Source organism: Vulpes lagopus, chromosome 15, assembly GCF_018345385.1.
Source record: "Vulpes lagopus strain Blue_001 chromosome 15, ASM1834538v1, whole genome shotgun sequence".
NCBI lineage: Eukaryota > Metazoa > Chordata > Mammalia > Carnivora > Canidae > Vulpes > Vulpes lagopus.
In genome coordinates this window covers 39,312,527-39,340,318 of record NC_054838.1, presented here as the reverse complement: position 1 = coordinate 39,340,318, position 27,792 = coordinate 39,312,527, and the positions used below count along the sequence as shown (strand labels likewise).

Below are 27,792 nucleotides of genomic sequence, written 5' to 3'. Positions count from 1 at the left end.
CACATTGGCAGTCACTAAGAATTACAGTAATGAGTTTCTGATAATAAAGGAAAATGCTCATACAATTATATATAAGGGTGACTATTATAAGAAATACATTAATTGTATGGAAAAGAGGGCCATATTATTACCAAGCTGCCATAGTCAAATGAATGGTCATATTGTGAGATGTCTTTTTTCTATTTTTTTTCTGAATTGATGCCAGCTTCTTTCAAAGAGACATATTTCCCGCCTCTTATAAAAAGGAAAATGAGAGGAAGCAAGATCATTAAGTGTGGTATTTCTTTTAATATTGCTTCTTGCCAGTAAGGTTGCTAAAGTCATTAAATAATACATAATAAAGACAAATGCATTAATATTTTATTTAATTGAGTATTTATTGTAATTGTGTTAAATACTAGGATTTAAATACATTTCTGGTTTTATAGATGAGAAAAGTAAGGGGAAAAAAATATGACCTATTATTGAGTTCTAGACCTATTCTTGAAATCTAGCTCATTAGATGTTATGCTTAAAACATTCAGCAAACTAAAGTTTAATTAATGTTCATCACTATTCACAAGTTATTTATTATACATTATATGGTATCCAATGTTTTTATTTTAAATTTAATGAAAGTCCTATGTTCTATTTTTCAACAAATTTTTAAATTTTTATAGAAATTTTTAAAAAAATTATAGAGTATTTATGTAGTTTAAAACTTTTTGTAAATGCCAGGGATACAACAAGACACATTACAAACTCTGCTAAGGCAAACTCCAAGTAAAAATGTGGAATTCAATGTACTGGGGGCTGTACTACAGGTATATGCAAAGGTCTATGGGAATACAAATAAATTTGCATAAGCATGAGGAAAGAATCAGAAATTATGTTCATAGTAATTACATTAACATCCTAATTTGCAAAATATGAATAAATAAGCAACAAAATAATTTCAGTCAAGCTTATAGATTTACACAAAATTTTGATATAAGGGACAGTACTGCTTGCTCCATTTATCCTAAGAAATGCAAATTTAGAATAGTGTAGAAATATATTGCTAAACTCTCAGTTTATCACTAAAATGTAAAATGCTATGAATCACTCTCCCCAAACAAGACAGAATAAAACAAACCCCCAAAACTGTCAAGCATCACATAATTTCAAATCTGACCTAGAGCGCTGTGTTTTTGCAATTGCCCCTGGGTGCCACCAAACCATCCAGTAAACAAATAAAACTGCCAAGCTTCTTTAGCCTTTACCTTAAATTACATGAATGGTGAAAACTCTCTTAAATTCCCTGTTTCAGATACTTAAATTTTTAGACATTTCATGGAAATTGTTAAGACTGCAGGCAAATGATGCAGCTCTTCAGTAAGGACATGAATAGATTTTTTTCAAATTAATTTTTTTCTATTCCTAGAGAAGAAACTAAATTATAAGATTACATTCCATGCTTTTGAAACCAAAGGTTAGTGACAACTGGTCTTACTGAAAATCCCTATCTGAAGGGAAATAATTGTGTTTTTCTTGGTAATTATACTTCAATTGGTAATCCTATCAAATAGGCAAGTCTTTTTTTTTCCCTTTCCAGTTCAAATCAGATAATTAGCAGTAACAACAAAAACCTGCCATGCAACTTCTTCATTATGATGAACATTAGGCCCAGGGGGCAGGACAAGAGAAGTAATGAGTTGCCCGTCAGTCCTGTAGGAATTCAGACACTATCTCTCCAGAAGGTTCAAGATTTTGTGCTGTTGTCAGAATTATTAAGAGACCTCAGTGGTCAGCCCATTTTAGTGGGGCTCAGTGGATTGCAGCTCAAGGCCGGAAGTCAGGAAGCGGGGTACATGGTCTCACCTAGTCTCTGCCCCAAATCAGTTTGACCCTGGAGTCAGCAGTTGGTGTTGTTACACAAACTCCTCAATCACTTAGAAACGAACTCTTCCTGCATCCTGGGCTAACCGGTATCTTTATATGAAGGAGGATAAACCAGTTTTAAAATTAAGGAGTTAAACCACAGGACCAAGTCCTGGTTTGGCTACCGCACAAGTTGTGTGATTCAGGTGGCTAATGCTTTTTGATCTCAGTTTTCTTGATTTCCAGTGGGGATAGTAGATACAATGTTATCCCAAGGCTGCTCCAGTATAGTTGGGAGAAATGGGGTCATATGTGTAAACAGTTTATTAGATGTAATGGTCTCTGGCATTTATTAGATGGAATATTTGCCATATGATAAAAGGACAAGTTATAGAACAATGCATGCTTAACATGATAAAGGTACCTCAATAACGGTACTTCAGTGGTACTACATCATTTGTAGAACTCAAATTTTCTAAAATTATATGTGATTATTTTTACCTCCTTTGTTAGGTTGTATACCAAGCTGTACATCAGTGGGGTGCAATCGACTCTCAAAGTATAGTTTCCTAAAAGATAAAAAGGGAACGGCTTTTTATTTTATTTACTTTATTCTTTCATTAAAGATGAATGCTAACTCTTTATCCAGAAGGATCCCTTTAAATCCCAAGTTCAGTCAAAGCTCTCCAACTCATTACTCAATAAAAGGCATATGCTCACCGTGGTCTCCAGTTCCATGCAAGAAACAACCCATCACCACTCCAAATCTTCACCTCTCACTCTGCCCAAGCAGACTCCTCCTGCTCAGAAAATTTTTCTGTTTTCTGCTCAGGGGCTTTGCACCTACAGTTCCCTCATCCTGGAACAGTAGTTCTGCATTATATCTGCATGACTTAAAACTCTTCTAGTCAAATGTCATGTATTCTGAGAGGTTTCCCCGAACACCCTACCTAGAAGAGCACCCAGTCTTCACTTTATCCTAGCCACTCTCTTTTGACTTTGGCTTATTTTTGTCATTGGTTATCTACCAAACATGTTAAATATTTGCTTTGTTTTCCATCCTCCTACCAGACTAGAAGTTCAATGGGAACAGGTGTTCTCTTTTATTTACTGCCCTATCTCCAGGGCTTAACACAGTCCTGACCGTTAGCATTTACCCAATAAATATTTGTTGTAAAAATGCATTTGTGGGAGCAACTGGGTGGCTCAGTCAGTTAAGTCTCTGACTCTTGATTTTGGCTCAGTTCATGATCTCAGGGTCCTAGAATCAAGCCCCACACTGGGCTCCATGTTCAGTTTGGAGTTGGCATGAGATGCTCTCTTTCGCTCTCCCCCACTGTCCCTCTCCCTGCCTGTGTGCAAGCTCTCTTTCACATAAAATAAAATCTTTTTTAAAAATGCATTTACAAGGCAGATGCTGTCCAGCTAGTCTGAATAGAGAGCAGAGATGGTATTCCCATTAGTCAGGAATTCTGTCTAATGAGTTTGAGAGTCATGCGAATGAGCCAGGAGAGGTGCCCTCAGGAAGTTGTAGGAGCACAGGGAGTGGAGGCTACAACATGATAGGAACCTGGGGAAGGGGAAGTCAAGACAACTTCATCAAGGAATAGCTTGTACAAATGCCCAGAAATATAAAAGTACATTATGTAGCCAAAGAATTGCCAGCAACTCTTCTCTCAAAGTTTAAGATCCATGTCTGAGAACAGAAAAGTTGAGGTTTTAAAAATAAGTAAAACACCCCAGCAGAATTGTTCATGGAATTTGATAGGCTGGTTCTAAAATTCAACTGGAAGAATAAATATGCACAAATTTAGCCACTGCAGTTTTTAAAACAGATAAAGAGCAAGTAGGAGAACAAACCAGAGAGTCAGAGGGGTAGTCTGGCTGCATGTACTACGGGGTAATGCACATGTACCATGACCAAACAATGGTATTGTAGGTCTCCACTTGTATAGAAAAGGCAAGGCAGGCCAACACAAATGATATTCACTGCAACAAATTGAAGCAATATGACGATCAGCTGGAAATTTGAGACCTAAATTGCTCTGCTGAACACTGTAAAAGTTTTATTTTCAAGTGAAATAGATCTATATATATACTGACATGGAAAGTTTTCTGTAATATGCTGTTGAATGGAAAAAGGGAGATGCAGAACCACATAGCATGTAATATGTAATGAAAACCCATATAAGGTAGTGAGAGGCAACAGAATACTGTGGTTAGAAGGATAAAGTTAAAGGATAAAGCTAGATTTGAGTCTCAGCTCAATCCTTTGCTAGCTGTGTGACCTCGGGAAAGTTACTTAATCTCTCTGAGTTGGCAGTTTCCTCTTCTACACAAGGGAGATGATAAAGTACCTCCTTCACAGGATTATTATATTAAATAAATCTTTACATGTGAAGCATTTAAGATAGTGCCTTCAACACCATTGATTGTCTGTGTGAGCTTAATTCTTTATATAAATGTCAGTGTTGATGGAGATATTCCAAACCGAGAGCAGTAGTACCTTTTTAGAGAAAGCGGAGTTTGAGAGTTACATTAGTGAAGTTTTTTGCTTGTTTTATAAATTTTGCCTTTAGCACGAGAAAGGCAATATACAACTTATTTTGTTATTTTAAAGATGAATATTTAACAAAATTTTAAATATAAAACAAAGTAAGGTAAGTGGTGTCCTAGCTATCGAATAACATAGGGTCAGGTGCTCTTGATCCTGAAAATGATGAAGAAACAAAGCAGCATTTTAATGCAGGAAGTGACATAATCAGCAAATTCCAATGATTTAAAAACATATATTAAAAGTCAAATCTTACAAACAACACTAGCAATAAAGACAACATTATTCTACTTTTGAAAAATACATGGTTAAGTATTTACTCTGTGTAGCAAAGGTGTTTCATCCTTTTATGTGTTTCTAAGTAAGGATAATAGTTCAAAGCTAGCAGTTTTGAACTTTTACTCTGTGCAAGACACAAGTTTGGGAGTTTTGCAAATATTAACTTCTTTTGCCCAAAAAGAGGTTTAGAGATACATGTGCTCTTGGTAACTCTACATAGAGGCGAGAAAACTGAGACACGGGAGGGAAGTAAGTGACAACCTGAGGTCACACAACTAGGAAGCGGCAATGCCATGAGGAAGGACAGGCCCTTCACCATGAACGTAAGAAGAGGACGTAGGGCAGGATGGCTGAAACACTCTGTGTGAGCTACCTTCAGGGACAATGTAACTGAGACGTGTGGACGAAGAAGAAATGTACACGCCAACATGCCTCCATCAAAATGCAAGGCCTCAATTATTGTTGATACAGAAAGTTTATGAATATGCTAACAGGAAGATTCTAAAAGTCCACCCTGTGTTCATGGACTCATTCATTTGCTGCATCTGTGCAACACCTGTTTCTTTAACAAGCCATTAGGAAGCCACCAGTTATGAAGATCCTGCTCCCGGCTGAAGAATACAGCCTAGTAACAGACATACTGTGTGAAGCGAATAGTTGTTTAGTCGTGGTGGTGAGGAGTGCTACAGACAGGGCTTCCCAAGAATAGTAACATTTCAGGGAAGGCTGTCAGGATAAGAATTAAACAGGTAGCATGTGTGTTGAACACCCATCTGAAGACCGAGAACAGCAGCTGCCCTGGCAGGGAATTGCACACGATTGAGAACAGAAAGACAAGTGGGTGCAGACAGTAGGACAATGGACTGCTTGATCTTGGAAACATGATGTCCTTTCGTTCAAATCTCTGCTTATCAAAAGCAAATCCATTGTTAAAGGCCAGTCTCAAGTGTCTATAAATTTCTCAAGTCTTTCCCAAACTTCCTACTATTCTCTCCTTTGAACTCCCAGACCAGTCTGATTATAGCCTTTCACAGTCCTCGCATATTATTAGAATCCTACGCTGATTTATCACTGGGACTGAGCCACAAACTCCTGAGTGCAAGACCCTAACCTCTAATTCCTTTGTTTTTGTTTTGTTTTGTTTTTAAGATTTTATTTATTTATTTGACAGAGAAAGAGAGAACACATGTGGGAGAGGGCGGTTGAGGGAGAAGCAGGCTCCCTGCTAGCAGGGACCCTGGGATCATGACCTGAACTGAAGGCAAATGCTTAATCGACTGAGCCACTCAGATGCCCCCAACCTGATTCCTTTGAAATACTGGAAAGTACGCTGCATAGAGAAGTGCTCAGTAACTATTAATTGAATTTGGGAAAAAATTTTAAGGAAAAAAAAACACATGGACATCAGTATTTTTTCCAAAATCAATATGCATAAGATATGCATGGTGTGATAAAACCAGGATTATATTTAAACTATACTTTTTTGCTACTCCATTCTAAAACCATAGAAATCTTTAGTTCTGTGATTCACTTATTCATTTAACTAGACATCTTTAGTTCTAGGATTTCCTTATGCATTTAACAGGTATTTACGATCCCTGGCACAGACAAGGTAATCTGCCAGACGAAGTAAATCCAAGACAGCTGCTTTCCCAAATTTGCACTCAGGCTCACAGCCACTGGAAGGCAAGGGCAGCAGCCAGACCCACAGTAGCTGAGCCCCTAACCACATGTAATGGATTTGCCTTCCTTGCTAGTGCATTCTTTATGAATTAAGGGGCTGCTACTAACATGATCACATATTTTCCCATGAGACCGACATTATTTACCTTCTATAGAAGAATCAGCATTAATATAGGCCACACCACGCTCTTGAAGGACTCTGGAATTCTCCTATAATAAAAAAAGAAAGAAAATCATAAACATATACCATAACCTTCCCCTAAAACGATGTACATCTACATTTGCTGTGTGCAGATTTCTGAATTAAGCTGACCACAAAATCGATATATAAGATTCTCAGAACAGAGCTTGTTTGAAAGAATTTCAATAAATATTATTTTATGAAATAATAATATTTTTAAGACTAAAATTTAAGATGACTCTGCCCATATTCTTAATATGGTAAATAGAAAAGGAATTGATTCCTTAGCCATGCCATGGTTTATCCTTTAAGAAATTCTCTTAGCAAACATGAATGACCTAAGAAAGAAACCCTTTTAGTAGAAATCTTCCTATGAATATCTCTCTCTTAAGTAGGCTCCAAGCTCAGTGAAGCCCAACATGGGGCTTGAACTCATGACTCCAAGATAAAGACCTGAAGCTGAGCTCAAGAGTGGGACATTTAACCAACGGAGCTACCCAGGTGCTCCCCCCACCCATGAGCATCTCTTTATTTAAGTAGAGAATCTTGCCTGATTCTCAGGGAATGAACAATTTCAAATTTATGGGTTAAAAATATGTGAAGCATGAAGTTCTTCTGTAGGATGGCACCACCTACTGGTCATGGCTGATCATTGCACAATTTTAAAATACAAAAAGTATAGCCAGTTTTTTTTGAGCTATCAAGGGGATTTTGAATCTCCAAAACATGTAATTTCCTAAGTGTCCTGACAGTAAGAAAGAAAATGGAAAAAATCTGCAACTCTCGGTGGTTAAAATAATTTGAAAGAGACAAATCTCAAAATATTTAGGCTCTTTCTGCTGCCACCATAAATCTTTCCTATCTTCAGGAACATTACCTTACCGACCCACCCCACCACCACCCACCACCCACCAAAGAAAATTGAAGTTTACACAGCTTCTTATACTTCCTGGAGTATACAATAGAAGCCAAACAAGTTTTACAGCATGTTTGGAAGTTAATGAGATAAACATTAACTTTGCATACATTTATAGCTAATGCTTCTGTTCCACAAAGCCAATATATGCAAGTTTAAATATATGCACTATAAATTTTAAATCCAGTATAGCTAACATATAGTGTTATATTAATTTCACGTGTATAATATAGTGATTCAACAATTCTATACATTACCTAAATACTCATCATGATAAGCGTACTCTTAATCCTCTTCACCTATTTCACTCATCCCCCACCCACCTGCCCTCTGGTGACCATTGTTTGTTCTCTATAGTTAACAGCCTATTTCTTGGTTTGTCTCTTTCTTCCCCCTTTGGTTGTTTCTTAAATTCTACATACAAGTGAAATTATATGGGTATTTGTCATTCTCTGACCGACTTATTTCGCTTAGCATTATACTCTCTAGATCTATCCACGTTGTTGCAAATGGCAAGATTATGGTTGAAATATATATATATATATATATATATATATATATATATTGAAATACACGTGTGTGTGTGTATATGTGTATATATATATATATATATATATATATATATATATATATATCACATAGTCACATCTTTTTTATCCATTCATCTACTGATGGACACTCAGGCTGCTTTCATAATTTGGCTATTGTAAATAATGCTGCTATAAACATAGAGGTGAATGTATCTTTTGGGATTAATGTTTCTCATATTTTTTCAGTAACTGCCCAGTAGTGCAATGACTGGATCATATAGTAAATCTATTTTTAATTTTTTGAGGAATTTTCATACTGTCTTCCACAGTGGCTGCAGCAGTTTGCATTCCCACCAATAGCAGAAAGGTTCCTTTTTTCCACATATCGCCAACACTCTTGTTTTTTATTTTAGCCATTCTGACAGGTGTGAGGTGATACCTCATTGTGGTTCTGATTTCCATTTCCCTGATGATGGGTGATGTTGAGCATTTTTTCATGTGTCCATTGGTCATCCATATACCTTCTTGGGGAAATGTCTGTTCATGTCTTCTGGTCATTTTTTAAACAGATTATTTTTTGTGTTGAGTTGCATCAATTCTTTATATATTTTGGATACTAACCCTTCATCAGATAAGTCATTTGCAAATATCTTCTCCCACTCAGTACGCTTTCAGTACTGTTCTTTGTTTCCTTTGTTGTTCAGAAGGTTTTTATTTTGATGTAATCTCAATATTTTTGCTTCCGTTTCCCTTGCCTCAGAAGGTATATCTAGAGAAATGCTGCTATGGCAAAGTCAGAGAAAGTACTGCCTATCCTCTCTTTTAGGATTTTTATGATTTCAGGTCTCACATTTAGGCCCTGATACCTCCAGCTTTGTTTTTCTTTTTAATTGCTTTGGCTATCTGGGGCCTTTTGAGGTCCCACACAAATTTTAGGATTGTTTGTTTTAGTTCTATGAAAAATGCTGTTGATATTTGGGTAGGATTTGCATTAACTCTATAGATTGCTTTGGGTAGTATGGACATTTTAACAATATTTTCTCTCTGAATCCATGAACATAGAATGTCTTTCCATTTGTTTGCATCATCTTCAATTTTTTTTAATCGATATTTTAAAGTTTCCAGAATACAAGTCTTTCATCTCTATGGTTAAGTTGATTCCTAGAATTTTGTTATCTGTGGAACAATTGTAAATGGGATTGTTTTGTTCATTTCTCTTTCTGCTCCTTCACTATTAGTGTACAGAAATGCAACAGATTTCTGCATACTGATTTTGTATCCCACAACCTAACTGATTGTGTATCTGGCAACTTATAAGTTCTAGTAGTTTTTGGTGGAATTTAGGGTTTCCTATATATATAGTATCATGCCATCTGCAAATAGTGAAAGCTTTGCTTCTTCCTTACCGATTTGGATGCCTTTTATTCCTTTCTTTTGTCTGATTGCTGTGGCTAGGACTTCCAGTACTATGTTGAATAAAACTGGTGAAAGTGGACATCCCTGTCTTGTCCTGACCTTAGGGGGGAAAGCTCTCAGATTTTCACTATAGCATATGATGTCAGCTGTGGGTTTTCATATATGGCCTTTATTACGTGGAGGTATGTTCCCTATAAACCTACGGTGTTGAAGGTTTTCATCATGAATGGACATAGTACTTTGTCAAAAGCTTTTTCTGCATCTATTGAAATGATTATATGGTTTTTATGCTTTCTCTTGCTGATGTGATGTAACATATTGATTGATTTGCAAATATTGAACCATGCAAGGATTAAATCACACTTAATTGTAGTGAATGATTCTTTAAAGGTATGTTGGATTCAGTTGAGGATTTTTGCATCTATGTTCATCAGAGATATTGGCTTGTAGTCCTCTTTTTGTGTCGTGTCTTTATCTGATCTTGGTATCAGGGTACTGTTGGTATCATGGGATGAATTTGGAAGTTTTCTTTCCTCTTCTATTTTTTTTTCCTCTTCTGTTTTTTTTTTAAATTAGTTTGAAAAGAGTATGTATTAATTCTTTAACTTTTTTATAGAACTCACCTGTGAAACCCTCCAGTCCTGGACTTTTGTTTGTCAGGAATTTTTTGATTACTGGTTCAATTTCATTGCTGGTAATTGGTCTATTCAAATCTCCTGTTTCTTCCTGATTCAGTTTTGGTAAATTACATGTTTCTAAGAATGTATCCATTTCTTCTAGGTTGTCCAGTTTGTTGGCACATACAACTTTTCATTATAATCTTTTGTGTTTCTGTGGTGGTGTTATTTTTCTTTCATTTCTGATTTTATGTAAGTCCTTTTTTTTATGAGTTTAGCTAAACTTTTATCAGCTTTATAAACTTTGTAGCTTTATAAAGCTAAAACTTTAGCAATTTTGTTTCCTTTTCAAAGAAGCAGCTCCTGGTTTCATTGATCTGTTGTATTATTTTTCTATTTTGTATTTTGTTTATTTATGCTCTAATCTTTATTATTCCCTTCCTTCTACCTACTTGGGGTTTTGTTTGTTCTTTTTTCTTGCTTCTTTAGATGTAAAGTTAGGTTGTTTATTTGAAATTTTTCTTGTTTCTTGAGATAGGCCTGTATTGCTATAGTCTTCCCTCTTAGGACTACTTTTGCTGCATCTCAAAGATTTTGGACCATATTGTTTTCATTTTCATTTGTCTCCATGTATTTTTCAATTTCTTGTTTCATTTCTTGGTTGACCCATTTATTGTTTAGTAGTTTAGTATTATGTTATTTAATCTGTGTATCTGTGGTCTTTCCATTTTTTTTTTTTTATGGTTGACTTTTAGTTTCCTACTGTTGTGGTCAGTAAAGAAGCATGGTATGACTTCAATCTTTTTTAATTTGTTGAGGCGTATTTTGTGGCCTAATATATGATCTTTTCTGGAGAATGTTCCATGTACCCTTGAAAAGAATGTGTATTCTACTGTTTTAGGATGGAACGTTCTGAATATATCTATTAGATCCACCTAGTCCAAAGTGTCATTCAAAGGCACTATTTCCTTTTTGATCTTCTGTTTGGATAATATAGCCATTGACGTAAATGGGGTGTCAAAGTCTCCTACTAGTTACTGTATTTCTATCAGTTCCTTTATATTTGTTATTAACTGATTTATATATCTGGGTGCTCCCATGTTGGTTTCATATATATTTAGAATCATTATATCTTCTTGTTGAATTATTTCTTTTATGATTATGCAGTGTCCTTCTTTGCCTCTTGTTACAGTCTTTGTTTTAAAGTTTGTTTTGTCCAATATAAGTATTGCTACACCAGGTTTCTTTTCATATCCATTTGCATAAGTGCTTCTTCATACCCTCACTTTCAGTCTGCATGGGTCTCTAAGTTTAAAATGAGTCTCTTGTAGGCAGCATGTAGATGGGTCTTGTTTTTTTGTCCACTCCATCACTCTTTGTCTTTTGATTGGAAGACTTAGTCCACTTACATTCCAAGTGATTATTAACAAATGTGTACTTATTGCCATTTTGTCACTTGTCTCGTGGTTGTTTTTGCTGTTCCTCTGTTCTTTTCTTCCTTGGCTCTCTTCTTTCATGGTTAGTTGGCTTTCTCTAGTGACATACTTAGATTCCTTTCTCTTTATTTTTTGCATGTCTACTACTGGTTTCTGATTTGTGGTTACCATTTGATTTGTGTATCATGTCTTCTGTGTAGAGGTAAAATTACTTTTAAAGGGGCCTATCAAATATTCTGCAGTGAGACTTTCTTCCTCATTTTTACCATGATCTAATTTAGAGTCAGTCATAGAGGAAACATAAATGTGAAAGGTATACCTTACTATATAGGCTCAAGGGGGTATTTTAATGTGTTTAGCTTTGGAGCTAATTTGGAAAGGGCAATAGAAACGTGTTATTTAATTTTGATGTTTGGTTTCTAGTGAAATTACTTATTTACTATCACACTCCCAGAAAGTGAAGATAAATTATTTTGACAATTGACATTAGACATTAAGTGGCTTCAAAAGTTCAAACAAAACAGTTCTCTAATACAAAGAGATTGTCATTTTTGAACAACGGGTGTTGTTTCAGATTTTGGAAAAAAAAGTCTGAATATGTTCTCTCTGAAATCACTTGTTATTTTTACATCCTTGAGAATTAAGTCCTAACTGCCTTGTTATTATGAAAATTTATATTGTAGCAAATTATCAACTAACCTCTGCCCACTCAGTAGAACCAAGAAGCCCAAATTCTTCTGCATCCCAGCTTGCAAACAAAATTGTTCTTCTAGGTCTCCATCCTAAAATACATGTGTATACACATAAATGCTGGAAAAATGTATAATATATCTAAGACATTGTAAAACTCAACAGAAAAACAACACTAAAACTTCACTGGTTGTTTAGGAAAGGTGAACTGTGGTGAGCATTTTTACTTATATAACTTCCTTTCATGAGATTTTAAAGCTGATCGGTCAATACAAAGGAGCACATTTGCACTGAAAAGGGGGAAAATGTAGACATAGCAAAAATTGTGTGAGGTCATAATATTCTAATTTGTGTATAATGATTGGATACACACAGGCACCCATCTGGGCTCGGCAGCTGTCCGGAGTGAAAGAAGAAAGTGCTAGATGTGGTCTGTGTTCTGAGAGCAGATAGGACTGAGAGAAAATTCCTTACAGCTCTTCCACGTTCTGGCATCACACAAACAATTGTTCAATGTCAGCTGGTTGTGTGATTTCACTCCATTCTCTGACAGAATTCATCAACAGAAGCTCAGTTAGCAGGACCAATATCTGTGGCTGCTACAATAATTCAGCATCACTCAACAAGGAGATGATATGGCTGTGAGTTATAAACACTGATCTTGGAGTTTAAGAAAGATCAAATTGCAATTCCCAGTTCTTTCACTTACTAGCAGTATGACCAAGAGGAAGTGATCTTTCCTTCATCTGTATGCCAGGAGTAGCAAAGTAAAGATGAAAATACTACTGATTTTTGGGAAGATTGCATGGAGTCATGTTTACAAATGCAGCACTTCGTACGTGCTCCAAAAGCTTGTCATTATTTCAGTAAATAGCTCATTTGTGCTCAGTAAAAATGTTTATCCCTACAGCTGAGTCCAATATTTTATTTTTGCCAAGTTTGTTCATGATATTATTCAAACTTTCTATAAGCTGTTATTCCTTATCACTGCATTCTTTTGGCATGCTATCATTGTCACTGTGATGTTTTGTACTCATCAGAGGGAATCTTATTACAAAATCGTGACAGTTTTTGCACTAATATTAAACACTAGCGAATTCATGAGCTATGTAGACTCAAGCCTTCATAATTCTGTGTTCTTAAAATGTAAGAGAGCTGTGGGGAAAAAAGAATAGAGCCCCTTTACATTTTGCTTTAAGGAGAGACACGGTTTCATGGACTGGTAGCCAGAAATTTGAGTTTAATCCCTGGTTCTCTGACTTTGCCACAAACTAGCTACACAACACACTAGCTACACAACACACTAGCTACACAACATATTAGCTACACACCTGGATTCTATAAACCTTGATTAGCTTATTTGTGAAATGAGAACAGAAATAGCAACTCCCTAGTTGCTAGGAGTTCAAAATAGATAACATGAAAACACTGGTTCTCTGAGAAAACAACTACCATGCAAACTTAACATATTTCTGCCACTGTTTTTATTGTTGCTAAAAAAAAACATGGATCACATTTCCAGCCCCAAACCCTCATTTGCAGGTCAGTAAACAGACTGGATTTTCCTCTTTCAATGTGTATTTATGTTTAAAAAGCAGCCATTTGATCTAAATTTTATCTTTGTTTTCATAGGAAGATTCTAAAATGATTGGAGCAATGGTGCTAGGAGTATAAATCTAAATCTTTGTAGAGCAAACCATGGCTGAGGGTGTGGGAATGCAAACGTCAAGCTTTTGAGAATCCTGCTAGCCAGCGAGACCAGTACTCTTCTGAGAAACCGTCCATCTCCTCGCTTACGTAGTACACTTGACCTTATGTGTGAGGCAAGAAGGGCCCAGGGAACCTCTACTCACAGTTCCCTGATCAGGACACGTTAGCCTATGACATAATTTTGGCTTGTCCTCTCCTGTGAAGAAACCCATCTCCACCTTCTTTGTTGTTAAGAGTGACCCCTAACAACAGAATTCGTTTATTTCAGATTATGCTCTTATGAATATCAATAATGTAAACATTACTCTATAAATAATCAAAAATAAACAAACAGTATAGTTAACTAACCCACTTGAGTAAGATAGCCACTAGTTATTGAAAGCTGTTCTATGCTAGTATGTATTACTAAGTAATTGATGCTACGAAGATGGTATACTTTGCACATACCCTCTCAGGTGACCCTGCACACAATCTTGTGAGAAGGTGGTAATTCTACACACTTTACAGAGGACTATAGCCTGAGATTCAGAGAGGTTGATATTTTTACTTTCTCTTTATATTACCTTCTTTTTTCAGTGTTCCAAAACTCCTCACAATTTCATGAACAACAGCTGCTCCGCTCTGAGGGTCAATGCCACCAAACACCCATGAGTCACGGTGACCTCCAAGAATGACATATCTGTCTAGAAAGCATCATTGCAAAATTACTTGTCATTCCAGGTCAATAACAGAGCAAACTGCAAATGACTCAAGAGTATCTAAACACAGAGCACTCACGACTCAAAGAAAGACACCAAGGCTCCTGAAGATTTGTGTAAATATTCTATTTTGTTCTGATACTGATGTATGAAGAAAACATGAATGTGATAAGCAGGGGTATACTTCAGTTTATGATAGCAATCATAAGTATGTAAGTAATGATAAGTATAGAAGAACAGAAATTATTCTATCCACCTCTTTATAATTCTCTGTTACTCCTCTCTTATCTACATATCACTTTGCTTCCAGTATTTTCAGAGTGGGAGAGCATAGTAGTCACATAGTAAGTTCTCCCCTTCTACTCCTTCTAGTCAATTTTCAAGGTACTGCTCAACAGTTTCCCCGCTCTGTAACTCTTTAGTAGCTTCTATCGGGGACAGAATTGCTTCAAATATCCAGCTCTCAGAGCAATCCTATTATATCTTGCAAAGCAGTTACCACACTTGAACATATGGCTTTTTGTCCATATCTCCATGTCTTCATTTTATCCCTCTATCCCTCATGACTAATACAGAGCCAGCAAAAAGAGGTACTTGGAAAGATTCAATGAATTGCCTTTTATATGTTATTTCATACTCACTGAAAGTATACCAATATTCTTTGTTCCTGAAAGAAAGCAATGACTGCTTCTAAGAAAAATATGTGATTTAACCATATGCCTGTTGGTAACATTTATAACCATAATTTCTAAGGGATCAAAACATAATGAAGTAAGGCTATTTATAAAATGTATGAACCTTTCGGTCATCTGAAATTCTGTGGAAATCATGTGTCTATATATCTCATTAACTTCAATGTAAAAGAAAATTCTGCAAAGGATCCATTAATTCAAGGTTAACTTAATTTTCTTTTTTTTTCTTTCTTTCTTTTTTTTTTTTTTTAAGTTTTTTAGAGAATGAGCACACATGAGTGGGGTTTGGAGGGCAGGGGCAGAGGGAGAGAGAAAATCTTAAGTTGACCCTGGAGCCCAACTTGGGGCTTGATCTCATGACCCTGAGATCAAGACGTGAGCCGAAATAAGAGTGGGATGCTTAACTGACTGAGCCACCCAGGAACCCCAAGTTTACCTTAATTTTCTGAGTGTTATCTTTTATATAGATAACTTGTAGCTATCATGAAGATATTTCCTCAAGCAAAATATGTGGTAAACAAATCCAGAAAGCTCAGAGAAAATACCTAAAAATGATCTCTCCCTGACCTTCCTCCCCATTGATCCTTTCATTGAAGCATGCACAGCTCAACATTAACTAATCCTGGGCATCTAACTAACTCAGCCCTACATTTACTTTTCTTCCAACATTTATCACAATACAAAATCACCTCATATTCATGTATCTTGTGTTTATGTAAATTCCATCAAGGAAGAATTGCTGTGCTTTGTTACCCTACATTCCCAGAGCTCAGAGCAGTACCTGGCTCAGAAGAACTGCTCAATCAATATTTGCTGAACAAATGATTAATTTACCTGGTTCTACTGCTCCTCGGAGAGTTCCAATCACATTGTATATTCTTGTCACTTTGTTGTTAGAATGGATGTGCATCTTGACTTTTCTAATGCAGAAATAGAGGACACATTCTGAAAACACTGGTTAACACTGCCACTCACAATTTTGTTTAACCTTAAGTTTCTAAATGAACACAATGCAAGAATTCCATTGTCCAGCTGTGCAATACGTAACTGTATTCCCCTCTAAAACCTATGGTTTTGTTTCCTGCTGGTACTAGATATATAGTACTTTTCCAGTTATCGCCTATAATTGTTTTTTCTTTTTTTTTTTTTTTTGAGAAAGTTTTTCTCCCCTGAAAGGAAGTTGCAATAAAAATAGTCTCTTAACTGTGTAGAAGAGTTTCCAGTGAAGCCAGGTCCGACATTGTAGGGCACTTGGAGACCTCCTTTCCAGCTGCTATCTGGTGGTGCTGCCCCACCCATTTTCCTATTGAACACAAAGTATTATTAGCTGGAGGAAAACTCTGGAGCTAAAAGTTAAAATGTCAATAAGCTCACTTTCTTGAGTGCCAGCTCATAACAGCTTCCATGAGTCAGGGAAATGCCATTTACCCCTTACTGCGACTCTTATGAGGTGGGAGCTACTATTACTCTCAGTTCAAAGATATGAGGCATGAGGCTTAGAGAGATAGGTAACAGGACTTAAGTTGTGCTGCTGGTATGTGGTATAGCTGAGGGTCAAATATTTGCTAAGAATCCAGACTTTGCGTTCCCAGATTCTAACAGAAAGCCAGTTTAAAAGTTCTTTCCAGGGCACTCTCTGAGGAAGAGCTCTGATGTCAAAGCCTGGGATTTTCTATTTTGTCATTTCCCCACTGATCAATATATCCCCATATTGTCATCTATCACAAAGTGCTTTCATAGGTATCTATTAGGGAGCAAAGAAGAGCAAAGGAAAGGATTTCACGTCAATCAACAGGTCCTAAAAGTTTCATGTTGTTTTCTTTTGTAATTTAAAAAGGTAAAAGGATTCAGGCAGACCAGCCAGTCTATGCCACTAACCCCAGTTACTTCTCAGCAGGTGACTGAGGAATATAATATGATAATGTTTATGGAACAAAGGGATTCTTGTGGTATACTACAACGTATCTGCCTTTACTCTGTTAAGAGCACTGATGGACTTTTTCGTGATTTGGGCACAGAAACCAAATGTACCCTTGCAAAATTGCAGCAAATAAAGGAATGTGGTTCAAGGGGAAATTAAGAGGATGGGAAGATCAATCTATCTTTTATGATCTGTCATCATAAACCCCCACGCACCCTAGGCTTTACAGTGGAGCACGCTCTGCACCTCCTCCTTTGTTCTGTGCCTACACACAACTGCTGTTCCCTGCCTGCCTATTTGAGGAAATGTGATTAGTTCTACTTGACCTAGAATCTACTGCACACATAATGTTAAAACAATCGATTAGGTTATCTTCTCATAGAAAACTAATTATAAGTAATATTCTGTTTTAAAATGCTCTATCAGAGAGTAAATGCTTACTTTTTTCCCTCTCTCACTAAGGAGCTTGGCTAACAATATTTTCAAGTAACATACTATATAAAATTTGTTTTAATAAAATTACACATAAACTTGTAATAAATTTATAATAAAATTTCACATAAAGAGCATCAAGTAACATCAAGAGGCATTTTACCTTGGTAGAAAGCATAATCAGTCAAAACAGCAAACTATTAAATATGCAAAAATATTGCAGAACACAAGTGAAGAAAAATATACCTATCCTTGACTATACATTAAATAATACTATATTGATATATTGTAGGTTAACAATGCTAATGGCTTTTGGTGTGAATGGGTAAAGACAGAAACCTTTTACTGTATACTCTTCTGAATTTTGAACTGTGTAAATGTATTTCCTTTTCAAAATAAAAATATGAAAAACAAAAGAATGTAAATTCATCATGAATTAAAGTCAATTGTGTATTATAACATAAGGAAGGTAATAGTCCAGAGTCCCACAAAATAATAAAATAAAGAGATGAAATTATAGTGCTCCACAAGAAGTAAGCAGATAACTGGAACAGAATATAATAGCTGTATGTAAGAATCTAATGTATCAATTTAGGAAATATCACACATCTATGGAGAATAGACGTACTAGTCAAAAGATGTTGTGGAGATAATAGAGATACAAACTTCTTTAGATACTTACTCGCTCTATAAATAAAACATAGATTTTAAGAAAATTAAAAAGTTGAATATTAAACTTTCAAATCACAAAAATTTCAGGAAATATAAGTAAATTTTGAAAATGTCTCTGAAAAGATTTGATAGTAGATGCTCAATAAATATGTATAAACATTATTGCATTTAAAATCTATATCTTGGGGATACCTGGGTGGCTCAGCAGTTTAGTGCCTGCCTTCAGCCCAGGGTGTGATCCTGGGGTCCCAGGATCGAGTCCCACATCAGGCTCCCTGCATGGAGCCTGCTTCTCCCTCTGCCTGTGTCTCTCTCTCTCTCTCTCTCGCTCTCTCTCTCTGTGTCTCTCATGAATAAATAAATAAAAATCTTTAATAAATAAAATAAAATAAAATAAAGTCTATATCTTTATAGCAAATTTATTTTTATTGTTCCATTTGCAAAGATTTATTGTCTACAATGCTCAAGATAATGTGTTATACCCACTAAGGAACACAAATATGTACGTGACATGGTGGTTCTACCAAGGAGTTTAGTCAAAAGTTAATCAGAAGATACATATAAAGCCAACTATGATATAAAACAAAGCAAGACAAATGATAGAGAAAGTTCTAAGGAATATAAAAAAAAGAAAGCTAGATTTAGCTTGTGGGATCATGAACAACTTTCTAGAAGTTTTATTTGTTTGAATTTTAAAGGATGTGCTAAGATCTGGGCATGGAAGATGATGTGACAAGCATTCCAGATACAAAGTATTTTATAAAGAGGTACAGATGCAGAAAAGTATAGAGCAAGTGTCAGGCATGGTGATTGTTTTGGCTGGGGTATAATATGATTAGGGTACCATGACAGAAGCTTGAGAAGGAAAAGACTGCTTCTGGAAAGATAGATATGTGCTTTACCCTATTCTTCCTGCTAAGTACAACTAAATTCTCTGGACCATATGGACATAGAAGACAAACATTAGGTTCTGAAGGGTGGAGAGAATAGAACAAAACTAGCTTGAGACCCCAGGATACAAAAAAAGACAGTGGTGAGTTCCCTCAGTTTCCTTTTTGGCTTATCTACCCCAGATTTGGAGGTAAAGAAGCTGGCAAGCCAGAAATGTCATGTGGTACATATGGAACACTTTGTCAATAACTGAATACATGTTCTTCTCAAATGCACATGGAACATTCTGTCAGAATAGACTATATATTAGGCTGTGAAATAAGTCTAAATAAATTTAAATGGCTGATATCATTTAACCTTTTTATTAATTATATAATCTGTTTATTAATCCAACCACAAAAAACAATTTGGCAATCAGTAACAGATGGAATTGTGGAAATATGCAAATATATGTAAATCAAACAGCTGTCTCTTAAATACCCAACCGCTGAAAGAAAAAAATCACAAGACTAATTAGAAAATACTTGGTGATGAATGAAAATGAAGACATAACATATCAAAACTTAGGGGATGCAGCTAAAGCAGTGCTTAGAGAGAAATGTATAGCTGTAAACATCCATATTTAAGAAGTAGAAAGACATTAAATCAATAAACAAGTCTTCTACCTTAAAAAACTGGACAATAAAGGCAGACCAAACTTGTATCCAGCATAAGAAAGAAAACAATAAAGACTGTAACAAAAATAATTAAATACAGAATAGAGGAACAAATAGAGAAAATCCATGATACCAAAAGTTGATTCTTTGACCAGATTAACAAAATTGAAAAATAATAGTCTGACAGATGCTATTATTATTGTCATTATTGTTGGTGTTGCTATCATAATCCTAGTAGTTACCTAGGGAGGCAAATAAAAACCATATAATCACATTCCCTTCTATATAGATAGGAATCCCTCTCCCTCCAAGTAATTGTGGTTTTACTTTACTAAAACTCACATCTCATCAACTTTTTATTGAAATTCTCAGCATTCTTGGGCCATTATATGACTTACATCTCTCTTCATCTTCTCACGTATTTATTAAGAAACTTCCATTTTGGGATGCCTGAGTGGCTCAGTGGTTCAGCATCTGCCTTTGGCTCAGGGCCTGATCTCGGGTCCAGAGATCAAGTCCCACGTCAGGCTTCCTGCAAGAAGCCTGCTTCTCCCTCTGCCTAAGTCTCTGCCTCTTTCTGTGTGTCTCTCATGAATAAATAAATAAAATCTTAAAAAAAAAAAAAGAAACTTCCATTTTATGATGTATCCAACTTGTAGAACACCATCTTTTCTAATTAATACCTACTGCGAAATGGCTAATCGTTTGTGGGCATCTGGGAATTGACTGTCAAGGACAAGGAGCATGCTCCTCACGTAAGTGTGCAAATGTGCAAAGGAAGTAAATCTGCACAGTGAAATTCATAAACAAATTATATGTTCTTTGAAAAAAAAATTTATAAGACTAAATTCCAGTCGTATAGAATATTTCACAATATCTTAGAAAGTATGGAAGATGAAATAGAAGGGGCTCCCAGCTGGCTCAGATGGTGGAGCATGCAACTCTCCATCTCCATCTCCATAAACTCTCCATGAGTTTGAGCCCCATGGTGGGTGTAGAAATTACATAAAAATAATTTTTTTTTAAAAAAAAGAAATAGAAGTTGTTTTCCTGCTTTTAACATATAAAGATCATCTCCTACTTCCAAGTAAATTGTGCTTCTAAAGTTCATTTTTAATTATGGTGTTTTCAATGCACAATACACTTTTCCATAGAAGTTATGCTACTAATAGTGATTACATTTATAAGACAGCTTAAAGAAGCTGACTTAAATACATAAGAGGTAAACTGCATTTGTGATTTTTTTTCCAATCAAGTAATTCTAGCACACATTTAGGACATAGCCGACACTGACCTAGTTAATCAGAGCAGTCAAATGGTAGACATAATTAAATATACCTCAAGTCGATTCCATATGATCTTTCCTTCTCTCCCTCCATGCATTCTTTTTCTAATTACAAAGATATTACAGGTTCATTTTTAAAGAAAACTTTTGCATAATTGAGATTACTCTCTCTAAAAACTTAATATCTATCTTTAGACATATCTGTGTGTATCTAGATAGATAGATAAATCTGCCATTTTCACTTAGTGGCATAAATGTGTTTCCACATCTCTAAACATTCTCATACAACATACATTTTAATGGCTCCATGCACTATCACAGCCAGTGATGTATTTGGCTATTTACCAATTATTGAAGATTTGTGTTATTTATAGTTTTTCACTACTATAAATAATGTTACAATCACTTTATCTTTTAAAAATATCATGAATATTTAGACTTTATTTATAAAGATGCTTAGACATACACGTAGTCCATGACACCCTCAAATGTTGTGCCTGGATCCTGAATTCTAACCCATGTGGTAATGCTAAGAGCCCAAAAATAAGAGACCAAGGTGCTATTCCTTAATCTGCCATTAAATGGGACAGATCCCGCCACTTCTCTGAATGTCAGCCTCCTAAACTGTAAAAGGAGGGCATTGAATTAGGTCATAAAAAGTCTTAAAAAATAAAAATAAAATATAAAAAGTCTTCTTATGGAGGGGACACCTGGGTGGCTCAGTGGTTGAGCGTCTGCCTTCCGCTCAGGTCATGATCCCACGTCCTGGGATCAAGTCCCACATTGGGCTCCCCATGGGGAGCCTGCTTCTCATTCTGCCTTTGTCTCTGCCTCTCACTCGCTGTCTCTCATGAATAAATAAAGAAAATCTTTAAAAAAAAAAAAAAGGCTTCTTATGGAGCCTGGAATAAAATGATTAAGAATACTTTAAACTCAAATAAGAAAAGTTACTAACAAGCCAGACGCTTCTCTCACAATTCTACTGACAGAGAAGACATCCTCTCTCCTTCCCAAAGGAGACTGGACAAGAAGGGACATGCAGATGGGAGAACGCAGGGCAGGAGAGGGGGAGGGTTCAAATGTCAGGAAATCAGAGGGGGAAGAGGAATAGAGGTGGAAATAAAATGGGATAGCTTTCACAGTGTATTATCTGAGGTTACCCAAGTCGTAGCCAACAGGAGGATTAGATGAGTAAGAGATTTCTTAGGGGAAAAGCCTGTGAGAGAAATAGCGAGGGTTTAGGGGGAGTGGGGAGGCAAGGCTGATAAAGCTAACAGACTGCAATACAGGTCTCATATAGGGTAAAGGAGAAAGGGAAGGAAGAAAAGGGTGGTGGGTGGTGGCATTGAGCTGGGCAAGCCTGCTGTGGAATCCTGAGCCAAAGTCTCCCATGAGAGGAGCCCTGTGCCTTCCAGTAATGGGCCTGTTTTAATGTTCCCGCTGCAACCAGTCATTGACTGGGAACACCTTTGGGAAGCATGGCCTTTACACAAACAGGGTGGTGGATTTCAAAGCACAGTAGCTGGAGCCACAGATCACTCATGCCCTGGGCAGTTGGAGAAGTGAAAGTCTCATTTTCATGACACACACTGGATACCACTATGTAATGCAAATTCCAGAACAGAACCACTATTCTTTAAAATGGTGATAAAATTGTAGGTTCTACCATCTAAGGGAATTTCAGCATTTCTGAATACTGACAAAATATTCAGATGTTGAATATTGCCAATAGTTGAAGACTGCCAGTAAAGGAAAATACTCAAACAGCCATCTGTTTGCTTCTTACAAACTTACTCCAGGAGTTTCTGTGCATCATTGTATCCAATCGGATGAACAGGAATACTCGGAAGACCAACAGCCTCTGTGACTTCACGTCTATAAGCATACTCTGAAAAAGAGGTGAATGTATGTTAGTAAAAATTTAGTCCCTTTCAAAAGTTTTTCTGTACATCACCTTAAACACATCCTTATACCTCACTAACTATAACCGTTAAAATAAAAAGTTTCAAATGTTAGTGAGTATGTGGGGCAACTGAAACTCTCCTACATTCCTTGCAAAAGTATAAAACTATTCAGTCACTTTGGATAATTCTTTCAAAAACTAAGGTTAAACAGAATTGTGCACTCAGACACAGCAAGTACTTCCCTAGGTATTTCCCCAAGGAAGAGAAAAATATATGTCCACAAAAAGACGTGTACAAGTTGTTCATAGCAGCTGAATTTGGGCAGCCAAACACAGAACATAGTGCAAATGTCTGTCAACAAGAGCAGGAATAAACAATCTGGTGCAGCACATATACTAAATTTGGAACAATACGGAGATTAGCCTGGACGTTGTGCAAAGATAACACACAAATTAATGCAACATTCCATTTAAAAACAAACCAACAATCTGTAGTATATGCCCAGAGTAGAATTCTACTTAGCAATAAAGAGGAACAAACTACTAGTACACACAATAATACAGATAAATCTCAAATCATTATACTGAATAAAAGCAGCAAAGTACAAAAGTATATACACTAGGGGTACCTGGGTTGCTCAGTTAAGCATCTGCCTTAGGCTCAGGTCATGATCTCAGGGTCCTGGGATGGAGCCCTGCATGGGCTGGCTCTGTGCTCCACAGAGTCTGCTTCTCCCCCTCTCTCTGCCCCCACCCTTGCTCATGCTCTAATAAATAAAAACTTAAAAAAAAAAAGAATACACATTGACTCCATGTATATGAAGTTCAAAAGCAAAATTAATGGTGAGAGATATCAGAATGGTTCATCAGAAAAAGGAGCAAAGGGAACTTTCTGGAGTCATGAAAATGTCCAGTATTATTTTGAGTGATACAGATATATGCACTTTAAAATTTTATTGAACTGAATTCTTAAGATCTGTGCACGTTATTATATGTAAACTTTTTCAAAATAAAAACGTATTGTCATTTCTTCAGATTTAAAAAATATGAGTGATTTTTCCTTTTTTTCTCCAAATTTTAAATTATTTAATAAGAACTTTAGGTGATTGCAAAAGCATATTTTTTATGAGTAAAAAATCCCACATAATGATATGTGATGTGGAATTTATTTAAAAATTTTCCTAAGTGACAACAAAAAACGGAAGAAAAGAGATGAAACAAGATTGACAAAATTTTGGTAATTGTCTATTTTTTGTATGTCAGAACTATTCCATAATAAAAAGTAAAGCTAAAAGAAAAAGGAAAGGAAAAAAAGAATAGGACACAAAAGAGAGTTCAATAAATGTAAGCCTCATAGGGATATCATTTTCCCCCCAAAATACTATGGTTTAAATTTAAGGATAATCAACAGAAATATCCCAGTTAAGTTCATTTTACGTTCATAATTTTAGCTTTGTAAAACTGAGATTAAGACAAGTTGTATTTTTTTTTAAACTTGGGAATAAAGAAGTAAGTGAAGTTCAGGTATATCTATGTGATTTTATTATAGGATAATATGAATTGTTTAAAAAATCTATGAAGTATACTATAGAGAGTGTACAAAAAGATTTATAAAGCCAAAATACATAAACTTTAGAGGAGTCTACAACTTGACAGAAAAAACCAGATGAAGAATAAATAGGAATCTGCCACAGATACTTTGACGGCCTATTTTATACTAGTTTTACACCTTAACTAGTTTTAAACCACAAAAACTCAGGAGTGCCTGTGTGGCTCAGTTGGCTAAGCATCTGCCTTTGGCTCAGGTTATAACCCAAGGGTCCTGGGATTGAGCCCCATATCAGGCTCCTCGCCCCTGTCCCTTCTCGTGCTATTTCTCACTATCTCTCTTTCAAATAAATAAATAAAAATCCTTAAAACACACACACACACAACTCAACGATTACAGATTTTTGTAAATGTTATCAAGTAGCTGAAAACATTCAAAATAAATGGGTTCCCTTTGTTAGTGATCAAACTCTAGTTCTACAGGGAAGCATTCGGCCTTGCACAAGCATGTGCTTTGGGAGCCAGGCTGCCTACAGTGGAATTCTAAGCCCTCATTTAGTGGTGTGGGGATCTGGGCAGATCACCTTCTTGTCTCCCTTGCCTCCTTTGTCAAGCAGAGAGGCAGTAATACTACAAAGCCAGTAGCTCTTAATACATGTAAGAGCGGTCAGTCAGGAAACACCCCTAGGAAGCTATCACTATCGTGTTTATACGGCAAAGATGCAATAAGCATTTTTTGGACTCGGTATTTTATTTCTTTATTTTTCTCAAAAGATTTTATTTGTTTACGGTGGGGGGCAGGGAGAGGGGCAGAGGGAGATGGAGACAGAGAATCTCAATCAGACTCCGTGCTGAGCGCACAGCCAGATATAGGGCGTGATCTCACAGTCATGAGATCACGATATGAGCTGAAATCAAGAGTCAGACACATAACTGACTGAGCCACCCAGGCACCCCTGGACTCTGTATTTTAAGTGTGCCATTTCGGGGGTTTATAAACTTCTTTCGTGCTATTCCTTATTGCTATTTCCAACTAGGAAATCCAAAATCTATAAAAACCATAGATTTGGAGGAAATTTACTTGGCATCAAAACCTGATGTAGGAACGCCTGATCAGACGCAGTTGAGCATCTGCCTTCGACTCAGGGTGTGGCCCTGGAGTCCTGGAATTGAGTCCCACATCCGGCTTCCTGCATGGAACCTGCTTCTCCCTCTGTCTGTGTCTCTGCCTCTCTCTCTCTCTCAGTCTGTCTCTCATGAATAAATAAATAAAATCTTTAAAAAAACCAAAAACCTGATATAATGCAAACTCATTTGACAGCAAAATCTTACTTGAGCAGATATGTGGTTATTCATACTGTTTATCATTTATTATTTACCTCTGTTAGTACGATTATTCATAAATTTTATAGCAAAAATATTAATATACCTTCTTCCTGTATTATATATCCCAGCCTCTAGGGTGTTAGGCAATATATGGTATATGCACCATGTTACTTTTTTTAATATTAATTTTTTAAAGGGATTTTATTTATTTGACAGAGAAGGAGAGAGAGAACAAGCAGGGGGAGCATCAGACAGAGGGAAAAGAAAAAGTAGCCTCCCCACGGAGCAGGAAGCCCAAAGTGGGGCTTGATCCCAGGACCCTGGGATCATGACCTGAGGGGAAAGCAGACACTTAACTGACTGAGCCACCAGCTGCCAGCACCATGTTACTTTTAAATATCTGAATTCTAAAACCCATCAGGCACAAGGGTTCCAAATAAGAGATAAGGGACCTAATCCAATACTTTCAGGGTTTGAAACTCTAACTTACTTCTTAGAGGCAAAGAGAATTTTAAAAAGATATACTTCATTTGGAAATCCCTTAATAAATCACTTCAAAATGTTTTTAAGTTTCTTGTGATGATTAAGGCCTGACCACTTACCATTTGCTGGGTATCCAGGTGTGAGAGGGTCCCCTGCACCATTAAGATTTAAGATATTCCCACGCTGGACTCCGCCACCAGGAAGATTCCAACCATCTGGATAGGACTTTACCCCAGGAGCAAAGTAATCAGCCGGATCTGAATACAGAATGACTCCTTTGGCCCCTGCCAGCTGGGCGTTTTTAACCTAGAAAGCACAATGTGTTTCTTATTTCAGATTGGTTGTTCCAGATTTGATAATATCAATTTTTTTTTTGAAATTACACTTAAATGAATAGCCAAACTTTATTCCAATCTTTAATCATTAGACCTACAACAAAGGACATCTCACAGAGAACTGGCTTTCCTTTTTCCTACTTCAAATTCTAAAAATGGGTTTCTAGAAAAAAATAAATAATAAAATAAAATAAAATAAAATAAAATAAATAAAATAAAATAAAATAAAATAAAATGAGTTTCTGGGGATGGATCATCCCTCAGAGCATGAGATTTAGAAAATGTCCATAATACTGATAGCAAGTACTTGCTGTTTCTTCCACTAGTCTCGAAGCACAAGAAGCAAGTAAACTCCACAGGCCAGACTGAAATTTAAGTTTTCACAAAAGAGAAAAAAATTAACAGATCAAGTGATAGTAATTTTTAAAAACTGCTATGTATAATTTGGTTTCTCTGATTACCTATAATAACAATTCACATTAAAATTTAATTTAGTACATATCTTCAAGGACAATATTGAAAACAAAGATACTGATAGCAACAACAAATCCAATGAATGCTTCTATGTAGACTACACACATGATTTGTAGGTGTGCAGAAATCTGTTCTGTTCTCCCTGAATTTCTACATTCATCCAAACACCACTGACCCAATTTAAAACCCCTGTCTATACACTAGTAAATGTGTCCTTCCCATAACGTGGGCATGTCAAGAATAAGAGAGGATCATGGTTCTCAGAAAGTTTTATGGGTGTGTTTCTACACATGTAAAGATATGAAATGATTTTTTATATTTAGAAAAATGGAAAAAGAAATGATTTTTACCTTATTTCCTCTAAAAATCTTCCCATATCTCGCAATCACAATCTTCCCAGAGCAATTGATCTTCAGGTCCCTCTCTAGTTTAAAGAAGTCTTCAGTCTGTGCATAGTTAACATACACTAGATCACCCTGTTGAGATCAGGAATGACTTAGTATAAGTAAGATGTAATACAAGGAGGTTTCTCTGCTGGAGGATTGTTTCACATCTTTGAATGAGGGAAGAGGCAAGAAGGTGCAAGAGGGTCAGAAAAACATGAGCTTCACAGAATAGATTCAAG

At 36.2% G+C, this 27,792-nt stretch overlaps 1 protein-coding gene across 1 annotated transcript in view; it reads right to left on the bottom strand.

Annotated features, from left to right (window-relative positions):
- Positions 1-27,792, bottom strand: part of LOC121476478 (glutamate carboxypeptidase 2) — a 66,081-nt gene that overhangs the window by 14,613 nt on the left and 23,676 nt on the right. Inside the window, exons 5-13 of the mRNA XM_041730528.1 lie at positions 27,518-27,643; positions 26,478-26,664; positions 22,893-22,986; positions 16,446-16,544; positions 16,076-16,161; positions 14,415-14,534; positions 12,151-12,233; positions 6,502-6,565; positions 2,341-2,408 (exon numbers count right to left, since the gene is read on the bottom strand). Of these exons, the coding sequence (XP_041586462.1) occupies positions 2,341-2,408; positions 6,502-6,565; positions 12,151-12,233; positions 14,415-14,534; positions 16,076-16,161; positions 16,446-16,544; positions 22,893-22,986; positions 26,478-26,664; positions 27,518-27,643 (927 nt within the window). The remainder of the gene's footprint in view (positions 1-2,340; positions 2,409-6,501; positions 6,566-12,150; positions 12,234-14,414; positions 14,535-16,075; positions 16,162-16,445; positions 16,545-22,892; positions 22,987-26,477; positions 26,665-27,517; positions 27,644-27,792) is intronic.